The sequence below is a fragment of the Mobula hypostoma genome, chromosome 5 (assembly GCF_963921235.1).
Source record: "Mobula hypostoma chromosome 5, sMobHyp1.1, whole genome shotgun sequence".
NCBI classification, from domain to species: Eukaryota; Metazoa; Chordata; class Chondrichthyes; order Myliobatiformes; family Myliobatidae; genus Mobula; species Mobula hypostoma.
This window is the reverse complement of record NC_086101.1, coordinates 35,795,760-35,814,341: the sequence shown is the minus strand read 5'-3', so window position 1 is coordinate 35,814,341 and position 18,582 is coordinate 35,795,760. Positions and strand designations below refer to the sequence as shown.

At 44.0% G+C, this 18,582-nt stretch overlaps 1 protein-coding gene across 5 annotated transcripts in view; it reads right to left on the bottom strand.

Moving 5' to 3' along the window:
* The window catches only part of nalcn (sodium leak channel, non-selective), a 192,635-nt gene that overhangs the window by 148,255 nt on the left and 25,798 nt on the right, over positions 1-18,582 (bottom strand). For 4 of the 5 annotated variants that reach the window (XR_010018015.1, XR_010018016.1, XM_063048375.1 and 1 more), the window contains exons 8-9: positions 2,457-2,599; positions 1,561-1,665 (exon numbers count right to left, since the gene is read on the bottom strand). Coding sequence is in view for 3 of the 5 variants with exons in the window: in XM_063048375.1 (XP_062904445.1) it covers positions 1,561-1,665; positions 2,457-2,599 (248 nt within the window). In the remaining 2 variants the exon portion in view is untranslated. The remainder of the gene's footprint in view (positions 1-1,560; positions 1,666-2,456; positions 2,600-18,582) is intronic. The other variant, XM_063048376.1, reaches the window with a different exon arrangement.

Below are 18,582 nucleotides of genomic sequence, written 5' to 3'. Positions count from 1 at the left end.
CAGGATTGCACACAGTTCTCCAGTTGAGGTTTGACCAAAGGTCTATAAATTTGGAGCATAACCTCTTGGCTCTCGTACTCACTGCCCCAACTGACCAAGTCCATATCCCAAATGCCTACCTATCTATATTATCTACCTGGGATGTCACCTTCAAGGATCTTTGGTCTGACACTCTAAGGTGCCTGGTCCTAAATACTGTGTCCTTACCACTCATGGCGTATATCCTAGCCTCATTTGAGCTACTAAAATACATCTGCACACAAGTATCAGAATTACCTCTGCCCACTGATGTCACCCTGTAGCCTTCAGACCAACAAAAACTGCCAATCTTCATATCATCCACACACTTGCTGATCATGCCTCCCATACCTACACCCAAATCATTCATGTATATTACAAACTGTAAGGATCCCAGCATTAATTCTTGTGGGGACACCACTAGTCACAGGCATCCAATGACATAAATAGCCCTCTACCATCAACCTTATTCTCCGACTGCCAAACTACTTTGGACGGGTGCCAGGTATGACCCCCTTCACCTCCTAGAGTTTACCCATCTCAGTGTCGCTTTCTCCTAGTTTTGGTAATTGTCTGGTGATTGTCAAACAGTGCACTGACCCAACTAACCATAAACTATCTCTACCTCCCTTGTGAGGTACCTAGATTTCATTTTGATTTTCTATATTGTGATTACAGAATACCAAGGAATTACCATTTCCTTTCCAAATGACTGGCATTGCCTCATGAGTTTATTGGCCATTCTAGTCATCGACTCCCACTCCTTGATAACATCTCCTGAAATCACTGTTGGTTTCCACATGCACAGTGATGACACCCGACTCATTTCCCAAAGCCTCCCCCCACTCTTGTACTGCAATCCCTGCCAAAACCATAACATCTCCTCAGCAAAAAAAAACTACTGCAGGATCTCAGCGGGTTACATAGCATTTGTGTATGGAAATGTCTAACATTTTGGGTCAAACTCTATCAGAAACATTCCAAAATCTGCAGAGCACCACTTTTTGTGGCTCCCTGTCAATTTCTGGCAACACAGGAGACTGTAGATGCTGGAATCCGAAGCAAAAAAAAACAAACTACTGGAGGGACTTCAGTGGGTCGACCAGTATTTGTGGTGGGAAATGGACGGCCAAGGTTTCAGGTTAGGTCCAGGTGAAAGTTTTCAACCAAAACATCTACTATTTACTTCCTTCCACAGATGTTGCCTGACCCACTGAGTTCCTCTAGCATCTTGTGTTGTTCCTTGTCAATTTTTAATTGGCAAGTACAACATGGGAGTAAAAGTTGGCCCTCAGCCCCAAGTCTGCCCCACATTCAGCAAGAATGCAGCTCACGTTATACCAGGCAACCTTTCGCTGATAAACTCCCGTCACTGCACCTGTGGGCAGTTTACTCTGTCCAAGAGCTAAGCATTTCCTTACGACGTAGGATACTCAGCCCATCTAGTCTATGCCAGCTCACAGATCAATCCCATTCCCTGCAGATTTTCCCTCTAACCTGCTTAAAGACCGGATATCTTTGGTTGAGCATGGACTTCGTTACCTGTGTGGTGGTGGTGGAGGTGGTGCTGCTTCGTGGGCCCCACATCTGCTGAAACTGGACTCTTATCTCCGCAAAAGTCTCAATGATCACAGCAATGAACACGTTCTGAAAACAAAAGTAAACCCGTGAACAGCCTCATCATACACAGAGTAACAGTGAATGTTATAGGAATGATGTTACCAAATGGAAAGTGTAGAAAAGATTTACCATATGTTGCCAGGAATCGAGGGAAGTAGCTATAGGGGAGGCTGGACAGGCTAGGACTTCTCTCCTTGCTGCATAGGACATTATCTTGGTATATAAAGATCATGAGGGGCATAGGTAGGGTGAATGCACTCAGCTTTTTTTTTAATCCCCAGAGTTAGGGAAATTAAGAGCTAGAGGGCAGTTTTAAGGTGACAGGAAAGATATAACAGGAACTTGAAGGGAAGCTTTTTTTTTTGTGTACACAGAAGATGATGTGCACATGAAATGAACCGCCAGAGGAAGTGATCGAGGCAGGTACAACAACTTTTTATAAGACAGCCCTGCTACTCAGACTGTTTGCCCCAAATCCCAACAGGGACAAGGCTAAATGGCAACAATGCCAGGACGACCAGACTCAAACAGTTACTTTCCACTGCCAGTGCTGGTTAAGTGCCCCAGACCTGGTGCTGCCCAGCAGGCAGGCAGTTATACAAACGAGACCCAGCATTCACCCACTAAGTCCCAATCTGAGGGAGCTTCCCTTCTCTCACTCCACTCTTCATTCTGACTGCAAGGACTTGACAGAATTCCAGTGGAGATCCTCCCTGTCAGGCTGCAGTGGGCATGACATCATGCATTGACCTCGAACACATCCTCTTCCTCTCAGAGCAGTGGTCCCCCCTCCCTTATGAGCACTGAATGGCAAGTACCTTAACGAGCCAGGCAAGGAAGAAGATCAAGGTGATGAAGTAGAAGTACGACCTCCAGCGAGGGAAGCTGTCAATGGCCCGGTACATGAAGAAAACCCAGCCCTCCTGTGAAGCAGCCTCGTAAACCGTGAATATGCTGGTGCCTAGTGACAGAGACAGAACAGTCACTGTCAGACTTCAAGAGGTCACAGATTTTTGTGGAGCAGGTTCAAACATTTGCCACAAAACCACCCCCTCCCACCCCCCATGCAAGGTATCACAGACCTCCAATCACTGATAAACTAACAGTTTGAATGCCTGGGAAAATTTACTGGAAGTTTTAACGAAGTCGTACTGAAGTTAATGATCTGGGTGAGGATGCAGGTACGTGATTAGTGGGCTTGCAGATTGGTTTTGGTTTATTATTGTCATATGTGCCAAGATACAGTGAAAAGCTTGTCTTACACATCACTTATACAGATTAAATCATTTCACAATACATTGAGCTAGAGTAAGGTTAAACAATAAATATGTAGAATAAAATGTAAAAACTACTGGAAGACAGTGCAGGTAAGCAATAAAATACAAGGTCACAATGTGGTAGATTGAGGCCAAGAGACCATTTTATCATACAAGAGGTCCATTCAACAGCCTGATAATAGTGGGACAGAAGCTGAACCTGGTGGAACATGCTTTCAGGCCTTTGTATCTTCTCCTGACAGGAGGGAAAAGAAATAGAATGTTGCTGGTGGGTGGGACCTTTGATTATTCTGGCTGCTTTACTGAGGCAGTGAGAGGTACAGTATAGACAGGGATGCTGTCCAAGTTGCATGCCATCTTCGACAATGTCTCCCATCCACTACATAACGTACTGGGTGGGCACAGGAGTACATTCAGCCAGAGACTCATTCCACCGAGATGCAACACAGAGCGTCATAGGAAATCATTCCTGCCTGTGGCCATCAAACTTTACAACTCCTCCCATGGAGGGTCAGACACCCTGAGCCAATAGGCTGGTCCTGGACTTATTTCCTGGCATAATTTACATTTTACTACGTAACTATTTATGGTTTTATTACTATTTAATTATTTATGGCGCAACTGTAACAAAAAACAATTTCCCCTGGGATCAATAAAGTATGACTAAATTAAACTAAACTAGCTAAATATAGACAGGAGGCTGGTTTCTATGATGTGCTAAGCTACGTCCCCACTCTCCAGTCCTGACGAAGGGTCTCGGCCTGAAACGTTGACTGTACCTCTTCCTAGAGATGCTGCCTGGCCTGCTGCGTTCACCAGCAACTTTGATGTGTGTTGCTCCACACTCTGCAGTTTCTTGCAGACACACACAGTTACCATACTGAGCTGTTATGCATCCGTTCAGAATGCTATGGTGCATTAATAAATATAACAATTTCTTTAGTCTCCTGAGGAAATAGGTATTGGTACAACATGGTTATACCGAGAGGTTACAAAATTTGATGGTAAAGTAGACAGCGAAGAATTTCTAGTGACACCGTAGTATGTAGGTCAACTGGGAAAGTGGGCCAAGGAATGGCAGCGGGAACTTAATTCAGATAAGCAAGAAGTCATGCATTTTAGGAAGTTAAACAGTGAATGCCAGAGCTCGGGGGAGTGCTGTTGAACAGCGACACACACACTGGGGTACAGGTATAAAGGTGCCTGAAAATTGCAATGATGGTAGACAGGGTGAAGGTGGTGTATGGCAGCGGTCCCCAACCACCGGGCCACAGAGCATGCGCTACCGGGCCGCAAGGAAGCGATATGATTTGGCGATATGAGTCAGCTGCACCTTTCCTCATTCCCTGTCACGGCCACTGATCAGCCATTACGCATGCGAGGTCGTGACCCACGCGTCATCCGTGTCAGGGTGGGAAGGAGATCAACTCCTCGAACTTGCAAATGACGACGGGCTGAAAAGCATGTTTGACATAACATCTCTGTTGGCATTTTGGATCAAAGTCAAGGATAAATATCCTGAGATAGCCACGAAAGCACTGAAAACGTTGCTTTCATTTCCAACATTTTTCTGCAAAGTGGAGTTTTCTGCAATGAATGCAACGAAAACTAAATTGCAGAATAGACTGGACATAAGGAACCCCCTTCGAGTATCGCTGTCTCCTATCACCCCTCAATAGGACCGTGTTGTTGCAGGGAAACAAGCCCAGGGCTCCCACTGATTCAGCGATATTGGTGTGTTGCAATGATTTTATATGTTCATATGGGGGAAATATGTGCTGTGTGTTTAATATCCAAATGTTACTTAAAATGTAATGATGCTATTGACTTATAAGTGACCCTATAACAATTACAGCTCGGAAACAGGCCTTCTCGGCCCTTCTAGTCCGTGCCAAATGCTACTCTCACCTAGTCCCGCCGACCTGCACACAGCCCATAACCTTCCATTCCTTTCCTGTCCACATACCTATCCAATTTTTCTTTAAATGATAATATCGAACCTGCCTCTACCACTTCTACTGGAAGTTCGTTCAACACCTACTTCAAGCTCCCCTGTCCTCCCTTGATAATTGATTTATCACTGTATTCATGCGAGGAAAATACGCGCTGTGTGTTTAATATTAAATTCGTGAGATAAACCCTTTTAGAAACAAAATTGAGTGTATTACCTACTTATCGCCTATATTCCAGTAGTGATTAACACCCACTCCCACGAACAGAATCGCCAAAAAGGATTTGCTGGGGGGGGGGGCGGGTGGGCAGGGAGGGAATCGGCAGGTCACGACACACATGCGTGACCTGCACCAGGCTTCATGGCCATTGTAGTCTTTCTGGGTAAGCAATGCATTTGGCTGCTACTCTTGTCCGTTAGCAACCCTACCCCCCCCCCCCCCGGTCGGCCGGTCCGCAAGAATATTGTCAATATTAAACCGGTCCGCAATGCAAAAAAGGTTGGGGACCCCTGGTGAATGGTATACTTGCCTTCATCAGTCAAGGCACTAAGTACAGAAGTTTGGAAGTTATTAAGGGTGTATAAAATGTTAATTGGGCTGCACTTGGATCATAGCATGTAATTATATAATTCTGATGGCACACTATAGCAAGATGTGATTAAGCAAAAGAGGGTGCAGAATTGACTTGATGTAAAGAATTCAGATCCTGACTCAGACTGACCATCTATGGTCTCCTCCATTGGAGTCAAACACATCTTCAACTCATTTTTTGAAATTAACTTAACACTGAATAGATTTTCAAATAGTAGCTTCACTTCTTCCCCCCAGATCTCTGCCTGGGTCATCCTCTGCTTGTCTCAACATCAAACCTTTGTCACTTAACCCTTCTTGATACCCATGTTATCAAAGATCTTCCCTTTCGTAGACTCTTAGATAAGTACACAGAGCTTAGAAAAATAGAGGGCTATGTGGTAGGGAAATTCTAGGTAGTTTCTAGAGGAGGTTACATGATCAGCACAACATTGTGGGGCGAAGGGCCTGTAATGTGTTGTAGATTTCTATGTTCTACGTTCATTCTCTCCTCCCTTTCAAAGGCTTTATACAAAGTCACCAATCTAAAATAATGTTTTTCTCTGCATTAACACTGCCTGACCACCCAGGGCTTTGTTTGAAAACTGAAAGCTTTACCTTCTTTAACATAACAACATAAGAAACAGGAGCAGGAGTAGACCATCTGGTCCGTCGAGCCTGCACCGCCATTCAATAAGATCATGGCTGGTTTGGCCATGAGCTCATCTCCATCTACCTGCCTTTTCCCAGTAACTCTCAGTTCCCCTACTATGCAAAAATCTATCCAGCCTTGTCTTAAATATATTTACTGAGGTAGCCTCCACTGCTTCATTGTGCAGAGAATTTCACAGATTCATCAACCTCTAGGAAAAGCAGTTCATTCTCATCTCTGATCTAAATCTACATCACCAAATCTTGAGGCTATGTCCCCTAGTTCTGGTCTACCAGTGGAAACAACTTTCCTGCCTCTATCTTATCTATCCTTTTCATAATTTTATGTTTCTAAAAGGTCTCCTCTCATTCTTCTGAATTCCAGCGAGTACAGTCCCAGGCGACTCAATCTCTTGCCAGTCTAACCCCATCATCTCTGGAATCAACCTGATGAACCTCCTCTGCCCCGCCTCCAAAGCCAGTATTTCTTTCCAGTAATATCAGAAATGCATGCAGTACTCCAGGTGCGGCCTCACCAGTACCCTGCAGCATAACATTCCCTGCTCTTAAATTCAATCCCTCTAGCAATGAAGGCCAAGATCCCATTTGCCTTCTTGATTACCTGGTGTACCTGCAAATCAACATTTTGTGATTCATGCACAAACACTCCCAAATCCCTCTGCACAGCAGTATGCTGCAGATTTTTACCATTTAAATAATAATCTGCTCTTCTACTTTTCCTTCCAAAGTGGATGACCTTGCATTTACCAACATTGTATTCGATATGCCAGACCCTTGCCCACTCACTTAACCTATCTATATCTCTCCGTAGATTCTCCATATCTTCTGCACAATTTGCTTTTCCACTCAATTTAGTGTCATCAGCAAACTTAGATACACTACACTTGGTCCCCTCTTCCAGATCATTAATGTATATTGTGAACAGTTGCAGGCCTAGCGCCGACCCGTGACGTAGCGCTTACTATTGATTGCCAACCAGAGTAACACCCATGTATCCCAACTCTCTGCTTTCGATGAGTTACCCAATCCTCTATCCATGCTAATACATCGGCCCCAACTCTATGCATCCTTATTTTTTGGATTAGTCTTTTATGTGGCACCTTATTGAACACCTTCTGGAAATCTAAGTAAATAATGTCCATCTGTTTCCCTCTATCCACTGCACTTGTTATATCCTTAAAGAGCTCCAGCAAGTTTGTCAAACAGGACTTGCCTATGCTGAATCCATGCGGTGTCTGCATGATGGATCCATTTCTTCATAAATGCCTCGCTATTTCTTCTTTAAATGATAGCTTCAAGCATTTTCCCAACTACTTACGTTAAACTAACTGGCCTGTGGTTACCTGCGTTTTGCCTACATCATTTTTGAACAGTGGCGTGACATTTGTTGTCTTCTAATCCGCCAGGACCTGCCCAGAGTCCAGAGAATTATCACCAAAGCCTCTACTATAACTTCTGCCATTTCTTTCAGTACCCTGGGATGCATTCCATCAGGACTAGAGGAATATCTATCTTTAGGCCCACAAGTTTGCTCAGCACTGCCTCCTTTGTATCGAGGTCCTCACCTCCCATCGCATCCATAACATCTCTTTGGCATGTTAGACGTGTCCTCCACTGTGAAGACCAACACAAAATAGTCATTCAAAGCCTCTGCCATTTCCTCATTATCCAATATCAATTCCACTGTTTCATCCTCCAAGACCTATGTACACTTCTTTGCTTTATATAATTATAAAAACTTTTACTGTCAGTTTTTATATTTTGTGCCAGTTTATTTTCATCATCTATCTTCCCTTTCTTTAATGCTCATTTTGTAGTTCTTTGTTGCTTTTTAAAGTTTTCCCAATCTTTCAGCTCCCACTACTCCTGATGACTTTGTACGCACAAGCTTTCAGTTTGATTCCTTCTTTTATTTCCCTAGTTACCCAAGGCTGGCTCTCCCCAGCCTTGCTGTCCTTGCTTTTAACTGGAATACACTTTTGAGCACCGTGAAAAATACCTTTGAAAGTCTTCCACTGTTGCACAACTGTCCCACCATTTAGCCTGCGTTCCCAGTCTATTCTAGCCAAATCCCCCCTCATCCCATTCTAGTCTTCCTCGTTTAGGCATAATACAATGGTTTTCGATCAAACTATTGCACCCTCTATTGGTATGAGAAGCTCAGTCATACTGTGATCACTCTTTCCAAGAGGATCCTTAACTACAAGATCACTAATTTTACCTGTCTCATTGCACAGGACCAGATCCAAGATTGCACTTGTAGGTTCAGTAACATGCTGTTCAAGAAAGCAATCATGGATGCATTTTATGAAGTCCTCCTCAAGACTGCCTCAACCAACTTGATTCACCCAATCTATGCACAAGTTAAAGTCCCCCACAATAACTGCTGTTCCATTTTTACATGCCTCAGATTTTTCTCTGATTATTGCCTGTGCCTCTGTAATGCTATTATCCGGTGGCCAACAGACAACTCCCACCAGTGATTTTTCCCTTTACTATTCCCAGTCTCTACCCAGATGGACTCAACATTCTGCTCCTTAGATCTTACATCTTCTCTATCACCCTGAGCTCATCCTTAATTAAGAGCGGTTCCCCACCTCCCTTACTTTTGTACCTATCCTTCCATATTACCTGATATTCTTGGATATTTAATTCTCAATCCTTTCCACCCTGCAACCACATTTTTGTAATGGCCACCAAATCGTAGCCCTTTGTACTGATTTGTGCCACAAGTTCACTGACCTTGTTTCGAATAACTATGGGCATTCAGATAAAGTGCCCTTACACTCACTGTGCTTTTAAAATCTTGTAATCTTTTTCTTTTGCACTTGACTTTTCTTTACACCACTCTTATTTTTCTCATTTTTATCTTTTGCTTTTTCTTTATCCACACTTTTACTTTATCCATACTCCTCCAATCTGTTGAACCCTCCCCCCCCCCCCACTATTTAGTTTAAAGCCACATCCACAGTCCTAGTTATGCGATTCACTAGGATCCAGGTCCCATCACAGTTCAGGTGGAGCCCATCCCATTGGCACAGCTCCCTCCATCCCCAATACTAGCGCCAATTTCCCATGATTCAAACCCACTTCTCCCACACCAATCCTTGAGCTACACATTTAACAGCCTTACCTGCTACTTACCTGTGGTTCCCCACCCAAGCCTTGAGCCAAAACCTCAAGTTCCCACTCCTACACTGGTCCACTCACACAATGGCCACTCCGTTTTGACCATGCTCCACTTTTATTTGCCCCTGCCAATGAATTGCGAATGGATTGGTCTGCCGCTAATGCCACGATTGGTCCACCACTAACCTTTCCCACAGATTGTTTCTTAAATTCTCTTTCTTGTTTGATTTGTAAGCATTCCTTACAACATACACATGTCTGTGTGGCTAAGCTCAGCTCCAATGCCGTCTTCAAGTTCACTGATGGACAATACAGTTGTTAGATGAGTCAGCCTATCCAGGTGAGATTGGTCATCTAGTTAAGTGGTGCCACAACAACCTCTTGCTCAACCTCAGCTAAGAGCTGATTTTTAACTTCACAGGAAGGGAAGGAAGAACATGTGCCCATCTACATTGGGGAAAATGGAGATTTAGCATCTTTAAATTCAGATGACCTGTCCCAGAACAAAATACTTAGATGTAGTCATAAGGAAAGCACACTAATGTCTTTACTATCTTAGGAGGCTCTGCTTGCCATCAACTGCTGTAACAAACTTCTACAGATGTATTGCGGAAAGTATTCTGACTATTTGCACCATAGTCTACTTCAGCACTTCAAATGCAGAGGAATAGAAAAAGCTGCAGAAAGCAGTGAACTCTGCCAAATATATCACAGGTACATCCTTCCCCACCATCAATATTATCTACAAGAGGCACTGAATAAAAGGCAACATCCATTATCAAGGATTCTCACCGTACAGGTGATGGAGGGGGTAGAATGGGAATGACATTAGAAGCTTTTGTATACAGACTATACAATGCAAATGAAGGGTCTTGACTCTCCTCAGATATTGCCTAACCTGCCGAGTTCCTCCAGCACTTGGTGTCAACAGACAGTTCTGCTTCTATGAACAACTTATAAGGTTTTGTTTGTTCAGTGTAAATATAGTCAAGGAGCCATTGAGAGATACAGCACAGGAAACAAACCTTTCAGTGCACTGAATCCACACTGACCATTAACCACTCATTTACACAATCCTACTTTTAAAAAAATTTATTCTCCAACTCTTCCCTGCCCCTCCTCCAGATTCTACCACACCCCTACATGCTAGGGACAATTTACAGAAACCAATCAACGCAATACCTTTGCGATGAGAGAGAAAGCCAGAGCACCGTGCAATCACAGGGAGAACGTGCAAACCCCACACAGACAGCAGAGGTCAGGACAGAACCAGGGACTACACAGCCCAATTAAAGAAAGGCTTTTATAAAGAAAATAAATGCATTCCACGGGACTTTTCAGTGTAACCCAAATCACTTTACATCCATTTAAAGACAGCTGTTGAATTATAATAGAGAGAAGGAAGATTATTAATTTGTGCACAACAAACTCCCAGAAAGTACCACGTGTTGTTTTGAAGATGCTCATCAAGGGTTAAGTGGTGATCTAGTACTGCTGGAGCCTGAAGACCCACACTCAACATTTTAGGAACTGGTTCTTCAATAGACAATAGATGCAGGAGTAGCCCATTCGGCCCTTCGAGCCAGCACTGCCGTTCACTGTGATCATGGCTGATCATTCACTGATCTTCCCCTCAGCCATCAGATTTTTGAACAGTTTAAGAACACTACCTCGTTATTTTGCTCTTTTTTACACAATTTATTTTATATATTTTTACTGTAATTAAGAACATAAGAAATAGCAGCAGGAGTAGGCCATCTGGCCCATCGAGCCTGCTCCGCCATTCATTAAGTTCATGGCTGATCTGACCATGGACTCATCTCCACCTACCTGCTGTTTCCCCATAACCCTTAATAACCCTACAACGCAAAAATCTATCCAACCTTGTCTTAAATCTATTTACTGAGGTAGCCTCCACTGCATCATTGGGCAGAGAATTTCACAGATTCACCACTCTTTGGGAAAAAAGTTTTGCCTCATCTCCATCCTAAATTTACTCCCCACAATCTTGAGGCTATGTCCCAATTTAATTTATGGTAAAATGTATGTATTGCACTGTAATGCTGCTGCAAAACAACGAATTTTACAACATATGTTAGTGATAATAAACCCGATTCTGCTCAAACACAGGAGCATTTTACATGGGATGAGTCTTTGGGTTAAGCCTGCCCAAGAGAATTTGCACTTCCAACAGTGCAGCACTCCCTCAGCACTGTCATGACAACTGTAACAAAGCCGGAGAGAGAAAAATCAAAAGAAAAAGCATTGGCAAATGGCTTTGTGAACCATCTATTCTACCCAAGAAAGAGGCATCTGCCCTATCTCTGGCTTTGTCAACCTTCAAGTTATCTTGAACAGCACAGTAAACTTTCAACATGTACACTGCCCATAAAACATTGATCATTCCCTAGACAAGGAGCACATTCCCGAAATAAATGATAAAACATGGCATTGTCGAGGTGAAGGAGTGCAAAACAATCAAGAATCTGACTTGTAGACAGGGTTGACCAGATGTGTACTGAAATAAGCCTCCCATGGAATCCTCCTGGGGGATTAAGGTTGAGTATCGTTAACTAATCGAAGACACCCGCTTTGGTGACCAGCAGTACAAGGGATGAGCAGCTGTACAAGAAATTAGATTTTCATTCAGTGGCCTGGCAGTGAGCAACAGGCTGGAGCTGAAGTCTAGACTGAAGGTTGCAATGTTAGTTTAACCAGGATCCAGCGTTAAATGATGTACTTCACAGCTCCTTGCTTCCTTAAAGCCAAACAAAATAGTAACAGAGTAACCATGGCAACCCTGCTTTGTAAAGCACTCTTCCAAAGGCAGGGGTTTTGCCATCATGAGGCACATGTAGGACCTAGTCTCAGCTGTACTGACTCACCACCATTTAAAGAATCCAAATAGCTTTAGAATCCGATCATCACTGAAGTATGACGCGAAAGCAGTGCAAAGGCAAAAATTCATAAATTACAAAAATAGTGCAAAAAGACAAACAAGGTAGCATTCATGGACTTTCAGAAATTTAATAGCAGTGGGCAAGAAGCTGGTCCTGAATTGTTGAGTGTAGGTCTTCAGACTCCTGTACTTGTTCCCTGATGGTAGCAATGACAAAGAGGGTAATGTCTTGGATGTTGAGGATCTTTAGTGATGGATGCTGCCTTCTTGTGTCACCACTTCCTGAAGATATCATCGATCATCTGTGTACTCCTCTCAAATAAGATAGCACTTGGCCCAATGACTCCTCCGTGACTCATGAATCTCCGGAGAACAGAGGGCAATGTCTGTAGCTGTAAACCACTGGAGACTAGATAGGAACAGAGGGACCACTGGTTTCCTGCAAAGCTGGGGTTGGGGTGGGTCTGCCATCTTATGGGAATCAACAACTTCTGGCAACTTACAAACCTTACCTGGCACTGATGCCAGAAAAGAGGCATGTTGGGGAGGCTGATACGACATACAACCTAGACTTACATTAGTGAATGACCTGAGCACTGGACACAGGGCATTAAGGGAGAGGACGAGTTGTTGGGTATCTGGTGGTGGAGCAAGCTGAGGAGGTGGGAGGCCACTGCTGGAGCTGCTCTGGTCGGCAATAGGTGGGCATACGTGAACCTGACAAGGGCAGTGACGCCCTGTGAGGAATAAGCAAGAACCACCAGAGGAATCAGGTCTGTCAAACACCAGGGAGTTGCTGGTGGTGAGTTAGAAAGGAGCTCTATGCACCAAATGGGGCCATAACAGAGGGCTGGGCAGTCCCACACCTGGAATTATCAGTCTGGCCTATTATGAAGTTCTCTCTGCCATTTGTAGACAGCTCTTCCTCGCCACTGAAAATGGTGGTCCATAGAGACAGGGCAGCTTCTGACTCCCAATAACAGTGCTAGCTTTAAATTCCTAGACAGTGTTTCAAAGTTTTTAGCCAGGGATTTCATCAACCAAAGGTCCAGGAATTCAGCACCACTGAACTCTTAAGACAAAATTACTCCTAATGCAGTGGCAGCAGAGTTAACAGCGATGTACAATGGACTATGGATTCTAAAGACATCAGACCCAGCGAAAGCGACCTGGCTTAAGACAGCTCAGCCGAGGGAGCAGCAGACACAGACAGTGTGAGGAAGCAGAAATACAGCAAGAGAGCCAGAGCACTAGCTAGACTGAGAGATAACCCGACCAGGCTGACGCACCATCACTTTTCCTGGCCAGTGTTTGCTCAGTAAAAGTTCAAAGTTAGAATTATTATCAGAGTACATACACATCACCAAATTCTATCCCTAGATTTTTTTCCCTGCGGGCGTACTAAGCAAACCTTATAGAACAGTAACTGTAAACGGGATCAATGAACAACAAACTGCAAATGCAGATATAAATACATAGCAAAAAATAATGAGTATGAAATAACAAGATAAAGATTCCTTAAGGCGAGACCATCGGTTGTGGGAACACCAGAAATAGAATGAGTGTAGTTATTCCCTTTTGTTCAAGAGCCTGATAGTTGAGAGGTAGTAACTGTTTTTGAACCTCGTGGTACAAGTCCTGAGGCACTTACATCTTCCACCTGATGGCAGCAACTAGAAAGAGCATGGTCTGGGTGGTGAGAATCTTTGATGATGGATGCTGCTCTTCTTTGGCAATGTTTCATGTAGATGTGCTCAATGGTTGGGAGGGCTTTACCTGTGATGTACTGGGCCAAATCCACTACCTTATGTAGGATTTTTCCACTCAAAGGCATTTTCACTACACATCTGTATAAGTTTGCCAAAGTTTTGATGACATGCCAAATATCCACAGAATCTCTGAGGAAATAGAAGTGCTGCCATGCTTTCTTTGCAATTATATGGGTCCAGGACAGGTCCTCTGAGATGGTGCCACCCAGGAATTTAAAGTTACTGACCCCCTTCACCTCTGATGAGTACTAGCACATGGACATATTGTTTCCCTCTCCTGAAGTCTACAATCAGATCCTTAGTCTTACTGCCATTGAGTAAGAGGTTGTTGTTCACTTAGCCAAATTTTCAATCTCCCTCCTGTATGCTGGTTTATAACGAGCTTTGATACGGCCCATGACAATGGTGTCATCAGCAAACTTGTATATGGTTTTAGAGCGGTACTTAGTCGCACAGTCATAGGTGTAAAGGAAGTAGTACAAGGGGCTAAGTACACAGCACTGTGGTGCTCCTGTGCTGACTGAGATTGTGGAGGAGATGTTGTTGCCAATCCGATCTGACTAGAATATAAAATGGTGAAATCGAGAATTAACACACAGAAAGATGAGAACTGATGGAATCTGGTTTTCACTGAAAAGCAACTAAACAACAATACACCCAACTCAGCAGATGACTGTTCTGCCTGGATAGATAGGAGGTCCCTCTTAGGAAGGAAAGGTACGTCACATCCAGAGTTTCTCCAGTTAGCGGACGATTTCCCTCCATGCCTCTCTGCCATAGCGGGGAACCGCGTACGAGGCAAGTTACAGCGGTAGTTTGCCATTGCCTTCTGCCGGGTGAGTTTCCAAAGAGATCATCAGCTCGTAACCCAGCACGGATGGAAAGCGTGCAGGGGAACCGGATGGATTCGAACTTTTCGTCCCAGAGTCCGGCACTGATGCTACTACACCACCAGCCGGGTTAAGGAAATCCAAATGAGGGAGACTCTGTACATTCACAAAGGTTGGTGTACAAACTCATCCGTAGTTAGCAGTCACTGGTCTGTAGCAATTGAACATCTTACAATTAAATGCCGGCCACACTACCTGCTCAGTGAGTTCACTGTTGTGAACATCATCGCTGTCTACAACCCTTACCATCTTCCTCCACCCACACGAAACAAAACAAGTTTCTGGACAGTCTTTTCAAAATTGCAGGAGATTTCAATTATGTTAACCTGCAGGACATTTTCCCCAAATTCCACCAAAACCAGGCTACTAGGAGGAACAAATACACCGGATTACATTTATATAAACAGACATAGTACTTACAAGTCACCCCATGCACTTATCTTGACCTCTTGGACCACATCTCCATAATGTTAATCCCAACATACTGACTGTTGAAAATGGAGAAACTAGTCAAGAGGTCACTCACTGTAAAGCCTGTCGAAGCAATCTTCATGCTTCAAGACTGTTTCAAATGGACTAACTGGCAGATGTTCGAGGAGGTCGCAACAAATGGAGAAGACACAGGTCAAGGAATATGCCTCCAATATCACTGGCTACATCCATAAGTGTGTAAACTATATTGGTACCAGAAGAACAGTCATGTCACGTCACGTCGAAACCAGAAACCCTGACTGAACTCAGAGGTGTGCTCCCTACTACAGCAAGGAATCAAGACTTTCATTCAGTGCTTTGGCAATGAGTAAAAGGCTGGAGTTGAAGTCTAGACTGAAGTTTTTACAATGTTAGTTTAACCATGATCAAGCATCTCTCAGAGCAGCTAGGAGAAACTTCATCTTAGGCATCAAGAGGGAAAAGACCACCTCCGCAAAAATTCCATGAACACCTATCCAAAAAAAATCCTTAGAATATGTGGTTAGGCATCAAGGGCGTTACTATGCAAGGAAAAACAGTATTGACTGACCAGTGATGCCTCCCTCCACGACACTTTAAACAACTTTTATACACATTTTGAAGCACGCAACAGAACACCACCAATCCCAATTCCAGGTGAGTAACCACTATATTTAACACCAGCAGATGTGAGGAGGACTTTACAGAAGGTCAACCCCCATAAGGTGCAGGACCAGAGAATATCCAGGTTAAATAGTCAGTGTTTATGCCAGCTCACTGACGTCTTCACAGGCACCTTCAGCACTTCACTCATCCAGGCTGCTGTCCCCATTTGCTGAAATCAGCCACCATCATCCCTGTACCAAAGCACTCCACACCTTTAGAACTTAACCACTGCCCAGTGGCATTGATGCCAATCACAAAGTGTTTTGAACAGCTGGTAATGGCACATATCAAAAACTCAATTCCTGCCACATTGGATATTCAACAATTTGTTTACAGATAGAACCACTCTGATAGATGCATCTGTCATGCACCTGGCCCTGACACACCGAAAATAAGGAAATGTCAGAATGTTGGATTTCAGTTTGACATCCAATGCCATCCTCCCACAGACCTTGATGAGTAAACTCCTACTCTCCAGTCTAAATACACCACTGTGCAACTGGATGCTGGACTTCCTGACCAACAAACCTTATAGTCAGGATACACATCTGCTTCTCCCCATCATCCTCAACACAGGTGCCCCCAGGGCTGTGCACTGAGCCCATTGCTGTACACTCTGCTACATGTGACTGCATGGCCAAACAACCGAGTAATCACATTGTCAAGTTCACTGATGACATGACAGTGGTGGGGCTCAATGATGAGATGGTCTACAGAGCAGACGTGGAAGAACTTGCGGCCTGGTGCGAAGCAAATAACCTCTTCCTTAACATCAACAAGACAAAAGAGATGGTTACCAACTTCAGGAGAACTCACACCACTCTAGCCCTCTTTATATTGGTGGCAAAGTAGTGGAAACTGAAAACAGTTTCGAACTGCTGGTAGTGCACACCTTTCACAACCTCTCTTGGTCCCAGATCACATCCTACACAATTAAAAAAGCTCACCAACACCTCTACTTTCTGAGGAGGCTGAAGAGAGCTGGACGTGGCACATCTATACTCATGTTATTCTACAGATGCACAGAGAGCTTCCTAACATACTGCATCAGTGAATGGTATGGAAATGCATTATGGTGAACAAGAAGGCTCTACAACAAATAGTCAAAACTGCCCAACACATCACCAGCCTCAGCCAACTTGCCATCAAAAATACCAGAGAAAGCTGGGTAACATCATGAAGGATTCCATCCACCCTACTCATAGATTGTTTGCCCCACTCCATTCAGGGAGGAGGCTACGTAGCATCTACACCAGAAACCCCACACACAAAAACAGTTACTTTTCCCCAAGCAGCAAGGCTGATCAACACCTCTACCTATTAACCTACTCCAGCACACCACCCTCCACCACCATTACTTGATCATTTGTCAGTCATCTTATGTATAGGCATTTCTATATCTAGTGTTACTTTATGTACATACAATGTATTAGATTAGATTATGAGGACACGCAGTCCTCTTTTATTGTCATTTAGTAATGCATGCATTAAGAAATGATACAATGTTTTTCCAGAATGATATCACAGAAACACATGACAAACCGACTGAAAAACTGACAAAAACCACACAATTATAACATATAGTTACAAGAGTGCAAAGCAATACAGGTGTCCCCCGCTTTTTGAACGTTCGCTTTACGAAACCTCACTGTTACGAAAGACCTACATTAGTACCCTGTTTTCGCTTTCAGGTGTTTTCACTGTTACGAAGAAAGGCAGTGCGCGATAAAAAATCAGCGCGCAAAAAAAATGAGCGCGCGCCCCGAACAGCTGCTCTCCCCCGGATTCGGAGCGGCATTGCTTTAACACATTGCATTGAGCAGCCGTTAGCAAGATGAGTTCTAAGGTGTCAGAAAAGCCTGAAAGAGTCAGGGTGTTACACTTAGCGTAACACTAGACATAATTAAGCGTTTCCATCGTGGTGAACAAAGCAAGGACAAAGTGAGTTTGGCTTGTGGAAGTTGACGAAGATGATGTTGAAGAGGTTTTGGCATCCCATGACCAAGAACTGATAGATGAAGAGCTGATGCAATTGGAAGAGGAAAGGATAACAATCGAAACCGAATGCAGAAAGTGAAGCAACTGCGTGAGATTTTCACTGCAATGATAAAGTACGACTTTAATTTTGAAAGGGTACGTAGGTTTAGGGGATATTTGCAGGATGCTTTGAGTGCTTACAAACAACTGTATGATAGAAAATGCGTGAGGCTCAGCAGTCAAGCAAGCCTTCCACATCAGCCGCAGCAGACAACGAACCTCGACCTTCGACATCGAGGCGGGCAGTCATAGGAGAAGATGAGCTGCCTGCCCTGATCGACGATGAGATGACACCCCCGTATCCCACCACCCCAACACCCAGGCCCCGGATAGATACTGTACTGATTCGCAAAGAATGCAGCGGTAGCTGGGAGGCACACAGCACATCTTTAAGAAAAAAGCCGAAACAAACATGCTAATTAATTAGGTGCCGCCTAGCACGTAATTGTCGGCCCAGATCAGGGGCGATGCAATCGGCAATCGCCTCTGATCTGCGCCGACATTTACGTGCCGGGCAGCACCTAATTAATTAGCATACAACAGAAATTCTGCAGATGCTGGAAATTCAAGCAACACACATCAAAGTTGCTGGTGAACGCAGCAGGCCAGGCAGCATCTCTAGGAAGAGGTACA